Source organism: Periplaneta americana, chromosome 4, assembly GCF_040183065.1.
Source record: "Periplaneta americana isolate PAMFEO1 chromosome 4, P.americana_PAMFEO1_priV1, whole genome shotgun sequence".
NCBI lineage: Eukaryota > Metazoa > Arthropoda > Insecta > Blattodea > Blattidae > Periplaneta > Periplaneta americana.
This window is the reverse complement of record NC_091120.1, coordinates 201,070,237-201,094,753: the sequence shown is the minus strand read 5'-3', so window position 1 is coordinate 201,094,753 and position 24,517 is coordinate 201,070,237. Positions and strand designations below refer to the sequence as shown.

Genomic DNA, 24,517 nt, shown 5'->3' with positions numbered 1-24,517 from the left:
ATCACTCGCCCACATTGTTTCCGGTAAATTCAATTTTCAAAAGTCTTTTTTTCTTTAAAATACCCTTTGATATATATGGAATGCATTGCATAACATTTTGTGGGTATTTGTGCCCTTATCGGATGTTGAGACATCATTTTTAAACTTCCTGCGCTATGGATTTTTAAATCACATGCCCGCTTTTATCGGTTTCCAGTAACTTCATTTTTTTTTTGCTACATTGCCAGACAAAATGGATATAATTTCTGAACTATTAAAGATACATGCAAGAAATTTAGAACACACATTCTTTAGACTATTAGGAAACTTTTCTCTGTAACAGAATTTTTTTAATTGATTTCATTTTAAAAATACGTCCGTTTGTTTGCAAGAAAGGAAATCAGAAAATTGTTACTAAATTTTAATTGTTTATTTTACAAACATAGGGACTAATATCAAAATTCTGTTACAGACAGTTTGTAGAACATACTTTTGCAAATACATTGCAAAAACTGTTTGAATCTATCTTTGAAAACGGTTTAGATATAGTCTATCGGTTTTAGTACAATCCTGCATTGGGTATATTTTTTTCAAATTTGAGCCCCCAAATAATTTTTTTTTTTCAAAATATTTTTATTTGGTTGAGTTGCCACAGCTATGAGCTCTTTACATACAAAAAATTAATAATTTACACCAAATAGGAAAAAAGTTTTAAAAAATACCATCCTTTCCCCTTAAATCGCAGTGGGGTGAAATGAAAAGGGTTAAATGATGAAGAATTGTATAATCTTTTACCTCAATTGTCATTCTCGAAAAATCCTATCTCTTATCTATATGGGAGAAAGAACACGAGATTAATTAAATATTTTAACAAAAGTTATAGTTAACATTGTACCGTACTAATTAATTATGGTTTATTTAACGACGCTCGCAACTGCAGAGGTTATATCCATAGAGTATAACTCTATGGTTATATCAGTGTCGCCAGTGTGCCAGAATTTTGTCCCACAGAAGTTCTTTTACATGCCAGTAAATCTACTGACATGAACCTGTCGGATTTAAACACACTTAAATGCCATCGACCTAGTTCGGGATCGAACCCGCAACCTCGAGCATAGAAGGCCAGCACTATACCAACTACTCTACCGAGGCCAACTTGTACTGTACTACAAATACAACTTTTATAATACCATCTAAACAGTTCTGCTTATATTCTGAGTTATCTTATTAAGGACTAATTTTATTTATGGACTTTATTTACATAGAGCTTTCCAAGATATCAATCTTGGTTTCTGTTTTGAGATAAATACCTCCAAAACTATTGTAATCATAATATCGTTTAAATTTACCGCGGACAAGAAACAGTTGGCCAATGACAGAGGCTGTATGCGGTGAATTACCTCGGTATCATGGAGCATGATTCACGAACATCCTGAACAGACATACTGATCAAAAAAGCCGAAAAGAGCTCAAGGTTGGGATATTTTGAAGGGTCTGATCGGCCTGATTGTTGCTGAAAGAACTTTTCGTTGGTTTTTGTTATAACGGGTTATTTCCCGTGATATTTCATGTAAATACGTACACTTAAATCATAACAATGCAGGTAATAGCGTTGGAATTGGGTACAGTGAGATTAAATAATTACAATCGTACGAGAATTTTAGGCCTATTAGCGATTTGGAAATGTACATCTACGAAAAATTTGGTAAACTATCTTAGCTAATTACGAAAGTGTTTTTGTATTTTTGCGGTAATTCGGAGATGTCAGAATTATAAATCTAATGGTGATCATGAACGTGGAAAAGAATCGATTACGGACGTTTGAGGGTTGGCCTGCTAATGTGGCAGTAGAACCCCAGCGTATTGCAAAGGCAGGATTTTTCTCAACAGGCCTAGGACTTGAGGTGCAATGCTTTTGTTGTGGTGGAAAGATCTCGGAATGGAACTATGGGGACCAGGTAATGGTTCGACATAGGGCATTGGATCCTCAGTGCCCGTTTGTGAAGAACCCGATTCAATCAGGTAATGTACCCCTTATTCCCGGCGGGTCTTCAGCACCTCCTACGAGGAGCAACAGTTGTCAGCCCTCATCCCTTACGGATGGCGAAGGTTCTTCCTCGTCTCGCCAGAACAACCCGCAACCTTCAGCTGACAGCTTGTCCATAGAAAATGTGACCAGCTTGGACGATGGGATGGATTTTAGAAGTGAAGCTGCACGTCTACAATCATTCCGTTCTTGGCCGATTCCTTTCATTGTGGCACCTGAACGTCTGGCCAAAGCAGGATTCTACTATCTTCAGCAAGGAGACAGGGTAAGGAATGATGTGATTGAACACTTTCCGATTTAGCAAAGGAAAAGTCACTACCTTCCCTTTACCACCTGTTCTGTTGTACTGTCATTTCTCTGCAGAATCATCCCTGGAGGTTAAATTAAATGAAGGGATATATTATAATACATTTATTATTGTTACCCCTATATCTAATTGTAGCCTAGAACTTAGACCATCATTCTAGCTTTTTGAGATGTGGAAAAAGTAAAAATAAATAAATAAGGCCTATATAACAATACGAGCATGGAATAGACCTACGTACTTAATTATTATTAATACAAAGTAAGTCAGATTAATTTACAAAGCATGAATAGTAGTTCATCATTGGAGCAGAAGGTATGAATATGAAGAAATTTTGTTAATTCTGGGTAATTAACTTTTCCTTCTGGCCTTTCAAAACTTTAAAATAATTAGGCAGTGCAATGAAGACTGTAATAAGTTAGGCCTACATGAATAGTGAACTTCGAATATTGTATAGGGTCTAGCTGTAATTATCATCGTCCATAATTATTTACTTTAGCGAATATCATTCATATCCACTTCTTTCTGTACGACTTCCATTCAGCTATGCTTAGACTACTTACTCTCTGGAAGCTCGGATAGGTTGCATAGGCTTGGGTTAGATTAGTTACTAACATGTTAAACGACATCATGTTACAAACACAATGCACTGTGTGAATGATGCAACACTTGCCTCACTGTCGTGTAGATATCTCAAGTTTGTCTCCACCCAAAACTCCCTATTAACACTCTCTTCCGTTAGTTTCTCTTGTGGCACATTGGGCACATCAATAACTACGGCAACGCTAAAATAAATACTAATTACCTCATGTTCCATCCATACAATTAGACTATGGTCAATTACTGCCACATTCCATCTCTTAGCTAGACGTCTTATAGATCTCCTTCCTTTGCTCAAGTGCTATCGGATTTCCTTGCATTCATTGTTGACATGCTCTCTCCATTTTTGTCGTAATTTATCTATCTTACCTTAAATTCCTCCATGATGTTCTTGGTTTGTTTTTGATTCTGTTTTGTGTCGTCAGCAATATGGTTCATATATCTCATTCTATTCTAGTAATTCTAGAGGCATTGCATAGGCCATTCTGATCGTCCATACCTCGCTTTCGTAAGGTAATATGGGCTGGAATATACTCGTCGCAGCCGAAGAACTGACTTGTGACAACTTCGTAACACCTATTTTTTAACTGTCTTCCACTTGCTCCGTTCACTGCTATGAAGTGACAGTTAGTATGTCTGACAGCGAGCCTAGATTAAAATCCTGGTTGGGATAAATTAACTGATTGAGGTTTTTTCCGGGGTTTTCCCACAACCCATTAAGACCAAATACTGGGTAATTTTCGGTACAGGACCCTGGACTCATTTCGCTTTCATTATCACTTTCATTTCATTCAGACACTAGATAACCATTGCAGTTGATAAAGCATTGTAAAATAATGTACCTGCTCTCTGGATCACTCATCCATTGGGAACCGGATTCATCACTGGCTTTTCTGGTGCCACATAGGCAGTGAAGACATCATTGCCTGTAGATCCTCCCTTTAGAGCAAATCAATAATGAACACAAAATCTGTGCTTGCCCGTTCACAAACCGCCCACCAGCTGTCTCTCTGCTATTGGGGTGAGGAGAGGGGAATGCTGTTAGTTGCAATGTCTGTCTCTGGCCCTGTTCTTTACTAGACATGTCACAAGTCGATTCTTTCCCCGAAATTGCTGTAAAATTGTGTAAATTTTGATGCTAGTGTCTTTTTGTACCGAAGATGGTCTCAGAACTGAATTTACAGTATCTGAAGTTTCTATGAAGCCTCCCAAATTCTACTAGTAACCAACAGACCATTTTCATACCACTCTGCAAAGAGACTCATCCACAAGTCCATATCGAACATCTCTGAAAGCCAACTTTCAACAAAAACTTCAGATAAAGAATGGAAGGAAACCAAAAGAAAACTCTTTCCCCAAGAAGTGTACCAGTAGCAGAATTCTGTCTAACAACTGGCCATGACTGTCTTCCTCACCACCTCTATTGCATCGGCATTAAACCAAGTCCCCTGTGCACACTTTATGGTCGAAATGAAGTACTGGACAGGAACTATCTTATATGCTGTCCTGCATTGAAGAAAGACAGTGCAAGTAGCTGCTACTGGAAAGCTAGGAACATGTAGTTAAATTCCTGTCATTGGAGTAGGCTAAATAAATAAATAAGTTTCTATAAATGTTCTTATTTTATTTGGAATATCTATATAATTTATGTAGGAGAGGGAATAACCAATGAAGTAAGACAAATTCACTCGTTCTAGTGATTTATTATCAAGCCATAATTTAGAATTAAGTCCTTCCTTCTGAAGACTAGAATTTTAGATTTCCTATAAGCTATTTGCATGCTATAGACCTTTAGTGTTAAAAAGTAATTAGACCTAATCAGTGAATCTCGTGAGGGCTGCTTTGCTTCACAGGTGCAGTGTGCATTCTGCTCAGGAGTTGTGGGGCACTGGGAAGCAGGTGACGACCCCAGTACAGAGCATCGCCGCCACTTTCCATCCTGCCCGCTGCACTACAGTGTCCCTGTGGGTAATGTGCCCCTGGAACAACCTGTCACTGCACCGCAGGAACCCGACAACAGCGTCAACTTCCGGCCAGTCTCGGCTCCAGAGCAGGTTACAGGTAATTCTAAACACAAACTACAGACTGGCTATAAATGAACACAGAGTTTCAGCCATCTAACTACAGAGTGGCCGAAAAGTCCCACTGCAGCTGTTTATTTTTTCTGCAAAACAAATCTGTGCATGAAAAATGTGTCAGTTATACTCATATAGGTACGGTCACACGTCACTACTTTTGCAGTGCTGCAGTACAAAAAACTGTGCAACTCTTGTACTGCGACGTGTGAACAACGGTGCAACCCGAAAAGTAGCGGCTGCCGAACCTGCTGCCCGCTACTTTTCCATGCTGCACGCAACTTAAGAGTAGCGATGTGTGAACAGGGTTCTCAGGGTTGCAGCCACAGCATTTTTGATATCGGTTTTGTTGAAACTTTTGCTGCAGTTGCAACCAGTGTTACCACCCAAATGTGCCAATGATACTTTTATTGTTTGGATATATTTTAATGTTAAATGTGATGAAAATAAATTATTTGTAACAGTTATTAAATACACAACACAGTCTGAGCATAATTGCTGACGATATAATTCATTTTTTAAATTTTCCGTAGCGTAGTTCCAAACAGGAGGGTTGCCAGCATTGATTACGTGAATATGCTGTTGGTTATCATTTAAGTATATAGGCGTTTTTAAAAGCTTTATAGTAAAAATAATGTCAATTTCTGAATACTAGATACGACAGAAAAGCAAATAATAGATAAGGAAGCTTTCGCATGAGTTTCTTAATAATGCGAACATAACCACAAAATGTATATTGAGAAGTCAACACGGAGATGGAAACCTGCAGCATGACTGCGGCTGCAAAAGTAGCGCCTTGCGTGTGAACAGACTCGTAACCTCCAGTTGCAACTTTTGCAGCACTCGGGTTGCGCAGCACGAAAAGTAGCATGCAGCGCGCTACTTTTGGCTTACGTGTGAACACGACACGCAACTTTTGCAGCTGCAGTACAAAAGTAGCGACGTGTGACCGTACCTTAAGACATTGGCAGGTGTATTTTGAGGTGTGATCATGGCAGGAGACATCTGGTGGACCTGAGGGAAACAACACATGAACATTCCCAGCCATTCCAAGATGGCGAGGCGAATACGAAAGTTTTCAGTGTGGAAGAGAGACTTGTGGTTTCCATGTGAGATGAGCAGCCATATACTGGAAAAACCATGAGTAACATTATGCAGGATTTCAAGGTTCAGTCGACCTGGTTGGCGAGTTGGTATAGTGCTGGCCTTCTATGCCCAAGGTTGCGGGTTCAATCCCGGGCCAGGTCGATGCCATTTAAGTGTGCTTAAATGCGACAGGCTCATGTCAGATTTACTGGCATGTAAAAGAACTCCTGCGGGACAAAATTTCAGCACATCCGGTGACGCTGATATAACCTCTGCAGTTGCGAGAGTCGTTAAATAAAACGTAACATTTTTTTTTTCAAGGTTAATTTTGGTAAGGCACTACCGAGCAGAGATAACTTGTTGAAGTGGTAGAGAAAAGCTTTCAGCACGGGATATGTTAAAGATGCAAAGCGAAGTAGGAGACCCTCCACTTGGCGAGAAACTGGTGCTGCCATCACCAAGTCAGTGGATCAATCGCCTGTCCCCCTGTTTTTTTTTTTTTTAATTGACACTCATTTACTGTTGACATCTCGTCTTTCGTCACTTCTTATAAATTGTAAAGAATCGTGGAGAATACAGTACTTACCATAGAGCTCATCTCGATTAATAAAAGGACATATAGGAGTGCCACCACTCCCAAATTTGTCAGGATTCATCTAAAAATATGTGATTACGTGTGTGTGTGTGTGTGTGTGTGTGTTTGTGTGCGTGCGTGCGTGCGTGCATCAAGCAATGCGCATGTAATGCTTCATCTTATGTTTATTGCTGTGCATCACACAGAATCTCATTTCTGCATTTCATTAGCCCTTCACTGTTGCCTGATTGATATGTAAGGACTGCTTTTGTGTGTGCAGGGGACAGAGGTACCAGATTGACACAGCCACACGAGATGACGGAACTGGGAATCCAGACTCATCGGGGTCCAAGGCATCCCAAATACTCAACAGTGGAGTCTCGCTTGCGAACATTCACAGAATGGCCACCCAACATGTCCCAGACTCCCCAGCAGCTTGCCCAGGCTGGATTTTACCACGTTGGTAAGCCAGATGGAGTAGACATTGATCGAGGTTCTGTATGCTTACTGTTGGACCTGAGGTACAATCAGCAGATAGTCTGTTGTGAAAATTAACGAGAGCTTGATACAGGTTGAATTCTGTAAGATTTATGTTGGAACATGTGGTATTAGGAGAGCTTTTATATGTTTATTCAGTTTCTCTTGCGTTCTCCATTCCAAAATTACTCAAAATCGCAATATGTATATGCGCCCATACCTACGAGGGCCATTTTTTCAACCTCCAATCATGCCGGTAAACAGCCAATCAAATGGTAAGAGATGGGGATGCTCGGAGAGTGACTGCGCATCTCCTCCACTATAACCTCTGCCTCTTCCAACGTCATTTTGCAGACACGTAAACATGGCTGCTACAATTGATTATCCCGCCAAGTGCGAGTTGTGTAGTGTAATTCAGTTTCTTCAAGCAGAAGAGATTAGTGCAGCGGAAATTCATCGAAGAATGAACTGAGTATATGGTAAAAACTTTATGAGTGATGGTGTTGTGTGTGAATGCTGTAGGAAATTTAAAGAAGGCAGAACCAATGTTCACGGTGAAGGGGGACAAGGACACAAGTCTGTCGCAACAGAAGACGTTGTTCAACAAGTTGACCAAGTGGTTCGAGAAAAACAGAGGTTTTCTGTAAGTGAGTTGTTTGTGGAATTTCCTGAAGTTTCAAGATCATCTGTTTACACGATCATAACAGAATGTCTACGCTACAAAAAACTGTTTACTTGATGGGTTCCAAAGATGATGCTTGATGACCACAAAGGTCGCCAAATGGCATCAGTGCTGACATTCCTCACCCATTATGAGGCTGAAGGTGAAGATATCAAACAAATCGAAGAAGTTCAAACAAATCTTCAACCACAGGAAAGTTATGGCTACCGTGTTTTAGGACCAAAAATGTGTGTTGCTTGTTGTGTTTATAGAACTGGGGACTACAATCAATGCAGCTGTTTATTTTCAGACTTTACGACTACTGCGGAGAACCATTCAAAACAAAAGAAGAGACAAGCTGACTTCTGGAGTTCCTCTGATTCATGACAACGTCTGCTCTCACAGTGCTGCTGTAATTCAACAGCTTCTTCAGCAATTTCGATGGGAAGTGTTTGAACACCCAGCATATGGCCCTGACTTGGCGCTGAGCAACTTCCACCTCTTCCCTGAACTGAAAAATGGTTAGAAGGGCAGAGGTTCCAGACTAATGAGATGATTCAAAACAATGTTAAGGCCCATCTCAACTCATTGGCGGCAACATTCTATGAAGAGGGAATTGAAAAGCTCGTCCACAGATATGACAAATGCCTCAATCTTCATGGTGATTATGTCGAAAAGTAACCATGTTTGTACATAACTTTTGGTAATACATTCATTTTGTTAATATAATAATAATAATAAATTTAGCTTCCCTTATGAAAAGGTGCCAGATTTGACAAAGCATATTACATATAATTTGGAAACACACCTAAAAGGTAAAATGATATACATTTGAAACGGTTAAGGACTCGAATATGCAAAATGTTAGAAAAATTTACACCTAAGTAGCGTTTGTGCTCATTTACAGTTAAGAAAGGGGGGGGGAATATCATCGGATAGGTCAGAATGATTTGAATGCCATATACTGCGAGAAAAATAATAGTACAGATTGATTGGCATTGATATCTAAACCAATCAACAGCCATCGGTTAAGATAACTTGAAATTTCCATTATCACTCCCATACAAATGATTTCTCAATATCTGAACCGATCCTTTGAGGGCACTAATGGCTTTTTCCTTCACAATGCTTGTCTTTTTTTTTTATGGACCATCGGAGATTGAAAAAAAAACAGCCCTCGTATATAGTCTGAGAAATTGAAAATAATTATTAAAGGGAATTATCATTAGGTATATATTTTTTTATTGGGTTATTTTACGATGCTGTATCAACATCTAGGTTATTTAGCGTCTGAATGAAATGAAGGTGATAATGCTGGTGAAATGAGTCCGGGGTCCAGCACCGAAAGTTACCCAGCATTTGCTCGTATTGGGTTGAGGGAAAACCTCAATAAAAACCTCAACCAGGTAACTTGTCCCAACCGGGATTCGAACCTGGACCACCTGGTTTTGCGGCCAGACATGCTGACTGTTACTCCACAGGTGTGGACATATTAGTTATATTAAAATGTTGAGATTAATTGATTACAATTATAGTTACTGTAAATGTTGAGATGAGTGGATTGTAATAATCGTATTGAAATGTTGCTATGAATCAGAATATTACAATTACATTGAAATGTTGGAATATAAATTGTGATTGCAGTGAACTATTGGATTCTTATTGAAGTCACATTGAGAATTCTGAGATGTATTGAATTATTGAGGTATAGGAATCAGTAAGTCTAAACGACTTTGACTACAACAAGTCTTATCAATCTTTTTTGCTGGTTCAGGTACACGTGATCAGGTTCGCTGCTTCCACTGTGATGGAGGACTACGTCATTGGGACCCAGATGACGACCCCTGGACAGAGCATGCTAGGTGGTTCTCACTATGCGGTTATGTGCGGCTTGTGAAAGGAGACGAGTTCATCCAACAGGCTATTGCCCAGCACCCACCTGTTCTGCCTGCTAGTGTGAGTATTTAGGGTCACCTGAAGAGACGCTTATAAGTGATGGGTATCATCGATTGCATGTGTAGGCGATGTGGGAAAGGAGAGGAAAATTCCTCACATAATCTACTCCAATGTCCTGGTGGAGTCACGTATTAAAACTGTTCTTTAACTTCTGAGGATTGAAAGGGAATTAAACTATTCAACTTGTGAAAGTTTTTACTTGCGTCTAGAGTCCCTGTTTGATCTTTGTGCATGAACAGAAGGCAGGACAAAAACCGGTTCTTTATATTAGCAATGTTGAAAATGTACATTTCTGCAAAAACTCCAAATCGATTTTATTTGTAACTTCACAGTACTTTCTCTAATGAAAAAGTAAAAAACTATTAGAAAGAGAAAATACAAGTGTGTGATAGAGAGAGAGAGAGAGAGAGACAGGAGGAGTATGTACTGTGCTGTCATGGGGTCCATACAGCGTATGAGAAGCATATGGTCCCACCATAATCTGAACACATGCTCTCGTCATGAAACAATACTAACAATACCATCCCATCGCACCTCCTCATATCCTCTTTCATAATAGCCCTGCCAAGACTCTGGAATTCGCTACCTGCTAGCATCAGGGACTGTCGAAATAAAATTGAATTCAAACGCAAACTTACTAGGCACTTGGTCAGTAATTGATTTCTTGTAAATAGTTTCCTTAATCTATCACAAAATATTTCAATATCCAGTAATTTCATCACTATACAATTTTGTTATTCTAGGTTTAATTTGTAATTCAGTAAATATAAAATATTCTTTGTTTTTCTATGATAAATTATCTAGCTTTAATTAGTGAGGTAATCTTTTCGTACTTTGATTTTTATTGTAATTGTAATTGTAAATTTGATACTAATTGTAATTTTACTTGTAATTGTAATTGTAAATTTAATACTAATTGTAATTTTATTCTTCGTATTACAGTTGGAATCTCCTGGTAGAGGGGCAGAAAAGGCCTGACGGCCTTATCTCTACCAGGTTAAATAAATAAATACTAATACTAATACATTGTTTTAGTTAATCATATGGGGAAGAGAAAGTTTGCCCTTACAGAACCATACAGCATAGAGGTTCCTAAGTTTTGTACACAGAGATATGTACTGATCTTAGATTATACCTTGCTGTTCATAATGTATCTTCTTTGATGTTCATAAACATAAATGATGTTCTACAACACTAGAATTCAGAATCATCTATAAAAGAATAGTTGAAAAACACTGAAGTGCTGTAGATATGCTCCAGGCAGGATTCAAGACAAGTGCTCCTACTGTGAGAGCTTCATGGGATCTTTAAATCAAACTTGTTTTGTAATTAAAAGATAATTCAGAATAATTTCTTTATTTCTTTAACATAAAATCATACATTAAGGGATTGTTACAGTTATAGAGAAAGTAAAATATATTTCAAGGCATATGGTCAAGAAAAAAATTATCACGACAGCATTGAATATGTAGGCGAGAGTGAAGATACCAATCATGTTGACATTGCTGCATCAGCATCTCACTGAACTACTCCATTCATTCTCCATTTCTTGCATGTAATATTTGTCCTGTACAGGAAGATGGAGATAAGATGTCATCTGTGGTGACCCGTAATGAGGCCCATCACAAAGTGCGTGATGTAACAGAGGAAGAGCTGCAGGGCCTGATGGGAATGACACCTGCCACAGTAAGTACAGTGAGCAGAACATATTTGAGTGGTTCAAATTTGATTAAAACTTCATAGTATTTCTTTTATATTAATAATTATTACTCATGATAATTCTTGGTAGATTTAGGCCCAGTTGCATGAACATGGAATAAAGTCCTGTTAAAATTAATTGCATGGTTAAGTGAGAAATGTGTTGTATGAACTCGGAATAGTGCATTGTTCAATGGATATCTTCTGAATAAGCTATTCCATGCTTTCAGTCACTGTTAAATTGCTATCTAGAGAATAGATACAGTATAAAGTGGCAGCAGCATTAAACATCTTTCTGATACTAATGATGAATTACTATATAATATACTAGCTGTACCCATGCGCTCCGCTGCACTTATTAGAAATAAATATAAAGTAATTACATAATTAAAATAGAACATTGGGTCCAGGAAACATTCGTGTTTGATAGAAGAATAAATTGTTTAATATGCTACTTAATTTAAATTGTTTTTAAATAATTAAAATGCTATCATTCTGGTCCAGAGACCACTCATTTGGTGCAAATATAATTCGTTTAACATTTTGCTAAATTAGTCTTGAATTCATCCTTTAATAAATCACTCCAAATTAATAGAGTTGATTGTGTAAAAATGTAAGAATTCACGATCTCCTATGCACTACTGCCATAGAATGAATAAATTTGTTTTTTTTTCCTACTAAAAAATTTAATATTTTGCACATAGCAGTTACGGAACGACACTATAAGCTGAGGCGGCGGTGAAAATGTATTGTATTGTTATTTTAAAACTCTTGTATATGCTTAAATATCAGTCCTATCAAACTTTTGCCTGGAATAAAACTTATCGGAAATCATTTTTAAAGAAACTTTTGTTATGTAACATTTTTCACAAAAATCAATAATAAGCGAGATATTTCGGTTTATTTAATTCAGGCCTCCTTATAACCCCCCTTTTAAATAAAGTATCTTGAATGCCATATAGCCTAAAATCTAAGTTACAACCAACTTAATTTATGTTCCAATTTTCATCGAAATCCGTTCAGCCATTATCGCGTGAAAAGGTAACAAACATCCAGACAGACATACAAACAAAAATTTCAAAAAAGCGATTTTCGGTTTCAGGATGATTAATTATACATGTTAACACCAATTATTTTAGGAAAAGCGAAAATTACCAGAAAAATTTCGGCTACAGATTTATTATTAATATAGATTTTTGAGAATGCTGAAACAAAAGAAAATAAGGCATAGACTTGATCTATTAAATGAGTATGACAATGAAGAATTTCTGGCAAGACTCAGGTTGGAAAAGGACACGGTTTTAAGTGTGGTGTATATGATGAATTGGAACACATGACAAGACAGGTTCATCATTGTAAAGAAATTGTAATTTTTTAAATATCTAAAATTAAATTTAAATAAATTCATAAAGCAGTATTGTAATATCAGTACTATGTTCTGCATTCCTGTAGGTATTAGTCTGAGCATTAAATAACCTAGCTATAGAATCCAACTATATCATCATCATCATGATGACAGCATCACAGACAACGCCTGATGATATTGGTAAACAGTTAATCATAATAAATACCGTTACTTGTGAAATTTTATTTTTTATTATTTAATCTTATTTTCCTTATTAGGAAGTTTTTAGGCATGAAATCTTGGGATAGCCACTCCAGTGGGTGCAAAAAGGAGACACCTCCAACAGTTTTATTATGATTGTGGCACAATTGTGTAAATGAAAAAATTATAACACATCGTGAGAAAGTTGTGTTTCTTGCTGAACTACCGCAAATCAATGCAAAAATTTCGGTTAAAATATTACATCCTTCCACAGTCAGTTTTTTGTTTCTCCTGAAAAGTTTATAAAAATGGAGCTACCCCGTTTTTGCACCGGTGTCTTCAGCAGGGGCGAAGCTGAAGGGTAATCTGTGAGCCTTAGATTACCCATTGGATTTTGGAGAAATAAGCGCATTTATATTTTCCTGTTTTCATTGATATAGGTAAATGAAATCTCTAGTTTTCGGTCTAGTTACGGAAGGATTGACGCCAGCTACTCGGCACGGAACCAGCACGTAACTACAGTGTGGCTACTCGCTGATATTGCTTCAAACCAGGCTCACGGCAGCAGCTAGAGAAAGCATATGCGCATGCGCCAAGCGGAGTGCTTGCATACGTCACTAATGCTAGACAACTCTGTGAAGAGCCTAGACTCAGCAGCACCAATCTCAGAGTCTGCTTCTGCTACAAACGTCCCGAAATTCAGCTACAAATACCAAAACGAAGCCACACACATTCAGAGAGTAATAAACAGAATCCACGACCAATGCTATAGTTACAATGTTGGAAGGCGGATGTGTTGGAAATGTCATTCGTTAATTTAGGACCAGTTCATTTTTGTTGCCTGGGCGACTCCCAATAAAGACACTGTCAGGTGTCGGCGAATTCATGAATCCAGGAATTGATGGTTAAACAATGGGCGCTATTCACATAACAGGAAAAAAAAAGACTGAAAATACCAAAGCTTTCCTTGCCATAAATAATGGTCGCTGTGTCCGGAATTCAGTCCTACCTTAAATTTTCTGTTATGTTTTGTAATTTTTTGCGGAAGCGAGAAACTTCTTATGGCAATTAGAGTGTGAGAAAATAAAATTTGATAGAAGAACGTGTTTACACATACAATTGAGAGTATTCACAAATAGTCATTCGATCGAATCTCATTCGGCTACATTTTGCCATTGGACTACATAGCTAAAAGCTACGTTTACCGAAATCGGCCACTGTTGGCAACGCTGCAGTCTGAGTGTGTGAGAAATAATAGGGCAGTATTCATTTTTCGTCGGTCTGTTTCCGTAAAGTGCAGATGTGTTCATTATTATCATGTATCATTCATTATCCACTTACGTTTTTATTCAAATAATCACCTGTGGGTTCGGTATTTCGGTACTACGAATACACTTAGTATAGAATTCGAATTAGATTAACTACTAAAACGAATGTGAAATTGAAAATATATTTAACGGTTGGTAAAGAATACTACGTGAAAAGGAACTTTTTCTGACACATTTCGACTATTGGTTAGCAGCAGCGTCTTTAAATAACGACGCGGTGGTGAAGTGAGAGCGGTATTCCAGTGCATGTTTGTGAGTTTAAAAACATGGATCACAAACGTTTATTCTGACCAAACAAAGCATTTGCCTGCAGGTTTTTTGCTGAAATATTTTTTGAACAATGGCCTAGAAAAAATCTATCAAGAAATAGTGCTGCTCATAAGACTGATTCTCATCTTCCCTGTATCTGCTGCGTCGAGTGAACGAAGTATGAGTGCATTGAAGAGAGTTAAGACATTTTTAAGGAACTCCATGTCAGATTCTAGACTGAGCAATTTGAGTAGGCCTACTCTGGCTATTGAGAAGGGTTTGTTAAACAGTCTTTTCAGGGATGACATCTTCAAAGAACGCATCATCGACATCTATGCAGAGCAAACAACATCCCGACTGGAGTTTATCTACAAAAAAAAATATATATATATATATATATATATATATATATATATATATAACTTTAGAATACCCAGTTGCATGAATGTAGCTTCGCCACTGGTCTTCAGTTATCATCACCTGACATTAATAAATTATTTTTGTTTTGAAATGAAAGTGTACAGATTATTTTTGCAAACTTTTCTGTAGCAGAAAAATGAGCTCTTTAGAATATTGCTTGCATTTTTTATCATAATTAATCTTATATTACGATGTACCGAAGTACATATGATATTTCAGTGCAGAAATTCTGATGATGGAAGAGTGGAACAGAGAAAAATTCTCTCCGGCACCAGGATTTGAACCCGGGCTTTCAGCTCTACATGCTGACGCTTTATCCACTAAGCCACACCGGATTCCCATCCCTATGTCGGATCAAATCCTCTCAGTTTAAGTTCCACCTCTTGGGTTCCCTCTAGTGGCCTACCCTCATGCACTGCGTCATAGACATATGACAGTGGCACAATGTCCACACATGTGCAGAGGTGCACTCGTTATGAGTGACTAAGTGGCCGGGATCCAACGGAGTAAGAGCCATCTTAAATCACAAAGTGATTATTTTCCGCATATCGTTTATTACAATGTATCGAAGTACATATGATATTTCAGTCCAGAAATTCTGTGTCATCATTTGATGATAAAAGAGTGGAACAGAGAAAAATTCAGCACGTAGAGCTGAAAACCCGAGTTCAAATCTCGGTGCCGGAGAGAATTTTTCTCTGTTCCACTCTTCCATCATATAATTAATCTTATTTCATTTTTGTGATGTACACTGTATATATTTTTATATTATCTTAATTTGCTTAATGTTCATATTTTTATTTTTGCCTTTCCAAGAACACTCCCAAGCACAAACTTTTGCTTTTTGGAAGTGAGCTAATTACAAATTACGAGCATAAATAATAATTATTATTAATGTTAGACGTTGTCAATTCTGTAGTTTTGATAAGCAGTGATGTCACTACGAATGTCACCAGGCAGCCCTGCAGATGGGTCTTGACGGCTCACGAATCAAGCTGGCTCTGCGTCGCAAGATGGAGCAAACAGGCTTGCCATTCACAACATCAGATGCGCTCATTGAAGCAGTGCTGGGCATCCAGATGAATGAGGAGACCATCGACACGGCCAGCAGCAGTAGCGGCAGCCGAGGCAACAGTCCCCAGCACGTCCACTACATGAACACGGACACCGACTCGGAGGACGAGAACGAGTCATATGTGGGGTCAGGGGTGCAACAGCCAGCAGTCACACAGAAGTGAGATTTAACACGTTGCTACTGAAAGAAGTTAGGGGGTGAAGTCCAGAATTCTGTTGTTACTTATCCCTTGACCTCGACAATTTCTATCACATTTTTTAAGTAAATTAAGAACTCTTTGATATCACTGTAATAGAAAAAAATTGGAGATGATGTTCTTTTAATTGTTAATTCAGGGGATAATCTACAAAGAATAATATTTACACTACAATATTTATGAAAAGATATACAGTAGAACCCCGATTATCCGTCACTCTATTAATTGATTATCCAACTGTCTTCCTCTTGTCTCCTCTCCCCCCCCCCCTACAGAAATATATATATATATTTTTTTTTTAATCTATTGCCACCAGGTTGTCTTTTCGACATTTCTGTTCTTCTCTCCTGGCCGTGGCTTAATTGTAACCCACTTCTGAGGTTGGGGTGCCTGGAAGGCGGAGTTACATTACCCCGATGATGTGATAGGATGATTATGATAATGTGGTGCCAGGAGAGGTCTTAAATCTAAACTTAACCTAAATTCCAGACCATGGACGAACACAGGAATAATCCCCTTTAACGAAAAATTCCTGTGCTCTAACCGGGAATCGAACCCGGGACTTCATGAACTATAGCCAGAAGCTCTGACCACTAGACCATGAGGCTGGTCATACTTCAAATATAGACCTGCCAGTCAACAGTACATTGACAAACCCTTGGAAAATGATGGACTCCATCTGCAGCATCATTTCTGGATCTCTTTTTCACTGATCAATCTAAAGCTGTTTGGAGACCAACTTTTGATTGAAAGCAAATGCCTCACTTCCACCCATTTTGCAACAGTTCGGTATTTCAGTTCAATATTTCGGTAGAGAAATATATGAAGTAGGTACTGCACATTATATTAGCACGTTTTTTCTATATTATATTGTGAATTTTATTAGTAACAACAATGTAATTTATTCGTCACAACAATAATTCCTTTCTACAATTCGCCTTAAACGCTCTCGTCAACAATTGGATTTTCACTCAACACAGTATTCGTTATAGCACTCCACCGACGACAATGACAATTTACTTGGACTAGTACGAACAACAATGAACTGTTAATCTTAACTAATATTTACAAAGCACTATTTACAAATCAGAACTATCAGTTCTCATGTCACAGTTCTTCTATCTCAGTCACTCGAGTCCACAGTATCTCGAATCACAGACCTTCAGAGACAGTTCACTGTACTCGAACTCGGGTCCCTCCAACTGCGGTCCACTGCACTCGAACTCAGGTCCCTCCAACTGCGATCCACTGCACTCGAACTCAGGTCTTCGGATGCTGACGCAGATGCGGACGCTCACTCGAGTCGAACTCCGGTTGGCTTGACTGGCTTGCTTGCTCTGGCTTTCTCACTGACTGAATAACTGAAAACTCTCCTCGAGTTCGCTGGCGCTTCTTCTTTTATAGCAAAATCATAGTTGCGAGAAACTTCTACAGGTGTGTAGAGAATTATCTGGATATCTTCACTTCGACGCATTTCTGGAAGGGTCGGGAAGGTCCGTTCCCCCTTCCCTCCGTAAGCAGCTGCGCGCGCGATCTCCCCTCGTCGCGTGGGCCCCTTTCCCCTTTCTCCGCCGCGTGCCGTCCCAAAGTGCTCCGCGCGATCTTCTCTCTTGCGGGACGCTGGTCGTGAGTTCGATTCTCACGTCGCTGTCACAATATTATTACAAGCATTTACCCTTACACAGTATGATCTACTGTTTGAGTTGTACTTTATAGACCCTCTAACTTATAAAATGTTTTCACGGGTATAAAAAGAAATCGTGTTGTGCTAAGCTTCGAAAAATGTGCAAATCATTGAGTGGTTTGGGAAAAGAGAAACTATGGTTCATCTCGCATCAGAATACAAGAGTTACAACTGTGTGCAATTTAATAAAAATTAAGAATAAAGTATGTAAGTCTTCAACACTAGACCTCCACTATTCCTACCTTTTCACATACAGCCATTACATTGAGTTTCCTTGCTCCTTAAAAATTCGTTGTTGACAACCTGACTTAAATTAGTGAACTTCTGATCCTCTACCTAGCATGTTAAATACAAGATCATGGAGGAAAATACGAAAATGTAAGTATTATTCACTAAATTTACGAAAATATTTTATGGTATGGATTATTCATTTGTTCGATTAACCATTCAGCCCATTCCCTTCATTACCACGGATAATGGAGGTTCTACTGTAGAGAATTATTCCTAGAAAATGTCAACTTTCTAATTTGACGTAATTTTTCCATTTTGTTCAAAAATTTTTGTAATTGTGTGTGTTTTTTTCGCTGGTCTGAGGTGCTACTTCTAAATTTTGATAATGTAGGTTATTCATTTCTAGTTAGGGTTGTATTTATGAATTTTCCAGGCTCTGTTGCATTGTACCAGTCCACTTTTTCCTTAACTTATTCTGGATTTTTTAGTGTATTTCCAAACATGTTGAATTTATTTTACAAGTTTCTGTCACTTTTTTATCCTTGTTAGCTAAATTGTATGCCATTTTGTTTTCATAAATTCCGATATGAGATGGTATCTGTTGGATATGCATTTATATTTATAATTTAGTTATAAAGAGCAAATAGCAAAGTGCGAAAAGAAGAATTGAAGAGAGGAAACAAGTCTAAGATCTGAAACAGTCTCTTGGAAAACGGACTCATTCCTGTCTTTCCAAGAAATAGTTATACTTTTCCAAGACTTGCCACTGGTCATGACTCTGTAGTCTTACCTGCACTTAATGCAAATTTATCCAGCATAACAATATACACCTTGTAAACAGCCAGAATCCATCATGAATAGGGGCCATTCATGCACAACAACACTTAAACTAATCTACCATCTTTGTTAACGAAATATTGAGATGCCCATAGAAAAGTAAACAATGTTCATGTTACTGACCTGTAGCTAGAGGCCAGTGAAATTCGTCAGACACGATTATGCAAATTGTTTTCTATGTTTGTACAATTTCTTTATACTTAAGCCCAAAAAACGCACTTTTAATGGTGAAGTAATGCAAATTCTTATAATAACGCGACAAAATCTTGATTAAAGTTTATAAATGAGTGCAACTATGTTTAAAAATTTATATAAATTGTAAAAACTGGAAATTGATGCTGAAAATGCTGCATATAGCCTACCACTCTTACCATGTTTAATGTCTTAAGGGGACACTTATGTGATTTTTAAAATTTCTACAATTTTCATTCAAAATTTATTAATTTTAAACTATATAAACATTCCAACAATACTATCATCTGTACAAAATTTGGTGCCATTAGGGCTAATAGCTTTGAAATTATATTTTTTTTAAATATATTTTATATTGACGTCACTAAAAGGCTCCTTGCGACAAAGTTTTCAAAATGTTTAGTTCATATTGGATCAAAAATCTTGAAAATAGTCATGGGAATATAAATTAATTAGCTTTTCGAGTTCAGTCTAAATAGAGAGTCACAATAAATTTTTAAGTGGATTTTCCTAATTTACTACCATTATTTCACTATAGTGTCCTCTTAATCCAAGATTATAAAACTTGCATATATTGTACATGATTTTAAAATAACACTGTCAAATTGGCAATAATACCGAAATGTTGAAATTTTACAACGAATTTTTCTTAAAGAGAAAACCACTTCCAGAGGATTCTAGCTATAGTAAGACAGAGCAGTTTCTTGTCTATGTAGGTATGTAGTCAGAAGGCATTTTTGGTATCCTACATTTGGATGTTATGTCTACATGAGTGACTATTATTTTCTTTATTTTATATCTGTTATTTTCAGGCCTGAGACATCCTCTGTTTATGATCTATAGTCTTCTATATGTAACTGCTAGTTTTCAATTCACTCTAATGATTAATATTAATTTTATGACCCTGTAGCTTCATAGTTTACAAGCTAATAATTTCATGGTTTATAAGTAGAGCTAGGAATTTTAGTAGGGGCGGCTTTTGGGGTAGTGTCAGTGTGCCATGGAACCACCAATGAAAGAAACAAAAAATAATATCCTAAAAAGCAGTTGTAATAGTTTATTTCTACACATTTTATTCGTATTTCATCTGAACGAGCGCACGCACAGATTGGGACGCAGTCTTGCAGCGTTTCTCTGAATGTTGGAGCCACTTCAGTGTGGCACTGCCTACGTCCATATAACACTGTACAAAAAGCTACTGCTTCTAGTTTATATGCGTTTCTTATGGCAGACACAGCCGAATTCGATTTGACTCAGTAGTTAATATTCTGCCTGCTAGAGCACAGTAATGCAGAAATTTCGCTAGATGGCAGGGTTGTTGGAGACGTTAGGCAGGAACCATCAACAGCAGACTTGCACGAAAACACATGTTAAAGTTCCGCGCCAAATGTTTAATGTAATGTTGCCAATTCAAAACTTAAGCACATAACTTGAATTTGAATGTGTAAAGTATTATCCATTTAACTACACTAAATGCAGAGATAGTCATGGTTCTTTTTAGAAAGATAAATATTTTTTCATATTATATAAAACTGTTTGTTAATGTTGTGTAATATTTGTTTTATTTTGCGGCAACTAAACATCGCTACACTGTTGCTATAGTATTGATGCTTTTGTTAGCGGTACATGAGATCTGTGCAGGACATGAACATGTGTTATTCAGGCCGCTGCCTTGGATTCATCGGCCTGTTAAATAAAGTGCAAACGTGTTTGTTTATTATCTAGCTATATCACTGTTTCTCTCGTGTGTTTTGCCAGTAATTTTACTAGTTACAAAAGTTATTTATATTTGACTAACAATACTGTGAAAGTTTTGCATTATCTGTATCTGCAAATTTCGTTATTAGAATCGGAAATGTTATTGTAACTGTTACTAGATGCATTATTAACTGTACACCTGGTAAAATAGCTGGTTTAATTAATGTTTTATTTAACAGAATGTAAACATGAGCTGCGATTATCATTTTCACTAGGGTAATTTGCGTACAATCTTTTTTCATTTTTGGCACCAACACCAGAATGCCTCACCGGCCGCCACTGAATTTTAGGGAAGAAAACAATGCAGACAATGAGGATGATGATGATTATGATGATCTTTCTCTCTACTTATGAGGGGTCCAATGATATATGGGTGTGATGCTGTTTTGTATTTTGCTGAAAATTTTAATCACCAATGATCCATTGTAATGTAGTTTATTTCCCTACATGAAGATCACTCTGACAAGATGATGAACTTTACAGTCCAACAGTGAACAAGCCGCCACTGATCCCATCACGCTCACTGCCAGTGATGCTCAATGAGCAGGGGGTACAGCAGGATGCAGCAGAATCTCATACGGAGCAGGGACCGAGGAGACCGATAACAGACGCCAACGCCAAGAGCATGCCACAGCTACCCTCTGACGACTCCAACAAGACCAGGGGTGAGTGAGATACAAAGTGAAACAGAAATAAATGTAGGCCTACACCAATTACATCCTTTTCCTCTTTAGATGAATTTGTTGTCGTAGAAAGGTAGATAGAGGGGATAAGTAGTAGCCAGGGAGAGCTGAAAATTAGCAGTTGAATATGCCAAGAATACGTCCATAAGTGAGTACTCCTATGAAATCAAACTTTTAAGCTCTATCTATATTTTATTACGTATTTGGATATTTGCAGTGTAGTTTATTATGTAGTCTGGAAATAATCTGTTAAAATTTATAGGTCTCCTACAGTTAAGAAAATGCGCTGCTTCCCCTGACTGTACACACACCGCGCGCCACTGTTGATACCTGAAGCACTTCGTAAATCAGCTATGGCCTATTCAGGTTGATCACTGGGTATGATCGTTTAAGCAAACATCTCTACAGGATTGCAATGTAAACTATACCAAACTTTCTCCTCTGCCATTAGGAAGTAGAAATGAAGTAATAATAAGAAGCAAGAAAGATAATAACTTTGTTAAATTGAGAGCATTAGATACATATATACTTACTTACTTACAAATGGCTTTTAAGGAACCCACCATCGGTCCCGATCCTGTGCAAGATTAATCCAGTCTCTATCATCATATCCCACCTCCCTCAAATCCATTTTAATATTATCCTCCCGTCTACGTCTCGGCCTCCCCAAAGGTCTTTTTCCCTCTGGTCTCCCAACTAACACTCTATATGCATTTCTGGATTCGCCCATACGTGCTACATGCCCTGCCCATCTCAAACGTCTGGATTTAATGTACCTAATTATGTCAGGTGAAGAATACAATGTGTGCAGTTCTGCATTGTGTAACTTTCTCCATTCTCCTGTAACTTCATCCCGCTTAGCCCCAAATACTTTCCTAAGAACCTTATTCTCAAACACCCTTAATCTCTGTTCCTCTCTCAAAGTGAGAGGCCAAGTTTTACAACCATACAGAACAACCGGTAATATAACTGTTTTAAAAGTTCTAACTTTCAGATTTTTTGACAGCAGACTAGATGACAAAAGCTTCTCAACTGAGTAATAACAGACATTTCCCATATTTATTCTGTGTTTAATTTCCTCCCGAGTGTCATTTATATTTGTTACTGTTGCTCCAAGATATTTTAATTTTTCCACATCATCGAAGGATAAATCTCCAATTTTTATGTTTACATTTTTTACAATATTCTGGTCACGAGACATAATCATATACTTTGTCTTTTCGGGATTTACTTCCAAACCTATTGCTTTACTTGCTTCAAGTAAAATTTCTGTGTTTTCCCTAATCGTTTGTGGATTTTCTCCTAACATATTCACGTCATCCGCATAGACAAAAAGCTGATGTAACCTGTTCAGTTCCAAACCCTGTTTGTTATCCTTAACTTTTCTAATGGCATATTCTAGAGCGAAGTTAAAAAGTAAAGGTGATAGTGCATCTCCTTGCTTTAACCCGCAGTGAATTGGAAAAGATCATATAGAAACTGGCCTATACGGACTCTGCTGTAAGTTTCACTGAGACACATTTTAATTAATCGAACTAGTTTCTTGGGAATACCAAATTCAATAAGAATATTATGTAAAACTTCTCTCTTAACTGAGTCATATGCCTTTTTGAAATCTATGAATAACTGAAGTATTGTACCCTTATACTCCCATTTTTTCTCCAATATCTGTCGAATACAAAAATCTGATCAATAGTCGATCTATTACGCCTAAAAGCGCACTGATGATCCCCAATAATTTCATCTACATACGGAGTTAATCTTCTCAAAAGAATGTTGGACAAAATTTTGTACAACGTCAGCAAAAGTGATATCCCTCGAAAGTTACCACAGTTAGTCTTGTCCCCCTTCTTAAAAATAGGTACAGTTATGGACTCCTTCCATTGTTCTGGTACTTATATACATACATATTATTTCTACTAGTGTTTGACGTGATAAAAAACGATTTGGAGTTGAATTGGAAAGAATTTTGTTGGCATGAGAGACTGTAGAAATATAATAACTTTCTGATGTGTTCCAGCTCTCTCTTTGGAGGAGGAGGTGAGGCGGCTGAAGGAGGCACGACTGTGCAAGATCTGTATGGACGAGGAGGTGGGCGTGGTGTTCCTGCCTTGTGGCCACCTCGTGACTTGCGTGAACTGCGCCCCCAGTCTTCACGACTGCCCAGTGTGTCGTCAGCTCATCAAGGCCACGGTCAGGACTTTCTTATCGTGAGGTGAGAACCTGTCATGACGTATTTAACACTCGTTCTGATTTTAGATTGTTGTAGATTTAATTGAATGTATGTGACATATACAGTTACAAACCTAATGACAGTTGAGTTCGTTTGTCCAGGAGGAACTGAAACAGGTCCATAGGAAGAAATTGTGGATTACAAGCTAAAATTACTGTATTGGAAAATTAGTAATAAACAATATTTTTTCAAGTATATTCGCACTAGACATTATTGTTAAATTATAAATAAGTCTATTAAGTTTCCTCACCTTCAGTGGGAGGGCCTTTAACTTGCAGTTATTCGCTCTGACTCTACAAATGGTGCTTATAGATGTCGCTAGCGCTAAGAAGTGTAGACCACTTAATTTATCATAGACTATCCAGAGTGCACCACTGGCAGTTGATCCACAATACACTCATAAAATTAATGTCACAAGGAAACTGGAGTACCTGGAGGAAAGCCCTGTGTTGTCTGGACCACATTTTATTAAGAGTGTTCTCTGGAACGAAAACTTAACTACAAAATTTTGAATTTGAGATATAGAGCATCAAACAATTTAGATCCGGTGTAACAGTATTGTGCAGAATGACGTTCAAATGTTTATAGAGAGCGCTGTGAGTGTAGGAGGAACATACAGTAAAACCTC

General features: G+C 37.7%; 1 protein-coding gene across 3 annotated transcripts in view; it reads left to right on the top strand.

The window, feature by feature from the left end:
- Positions 1 to 1,388: 1,388 nt before the first annotated feature.
- Diap2 (Death-associated inhibitor of apoptosis 2) overlaps positions 1,389 to 24,517 on the top strand; it is a 34,332-nt gene continuing 11,203 nt past the window's right edge. For 2 of the 3 annotated variants that reach the window (XR_011331909.1, XM_069824657.1), the window contains exons 1-8: positions 1,390 to 2,291; positions 4,784 to 4,991; positions 6,946 to 7,128; positions 9,578 to 9,759; positions 11,335 to 11,445; positions 15,957 to 16,234; positions 21,457 to 21,638; positions 23,677 to 23,871. Coding sequence is in view for 2 of the 3 variants with exons in the window: in XM_069824657.1 (XP_069680758.1) it covers positions 1,761 to 2,291; positions 4,784 to 4,991; positions 6,946 to 7,128; positions 9,578 to 9,759; positions 11,335 to 11,445; positions 15,957 to 16,234; positions 21,457 to 21,638; positions 23,677 to 23,870 (1,869 nt within the window). In the remaining variant the exon portion in view is untranslated. Of the gene's footprint in view, positions 2,292 to 4,783; positions 4,992 to 6,945; positions 7,129 to 9,577; positions 9,760 to 11,334; positions 11,446 to 15,956; positions 16,235 to 21,456; positions 21,639 to 23,676; positions 23,872 to 24,517 lie in introns of all 3 variants that reach the window. The other variant, XM_069824658.1, reaches the window with a different exon arrangement.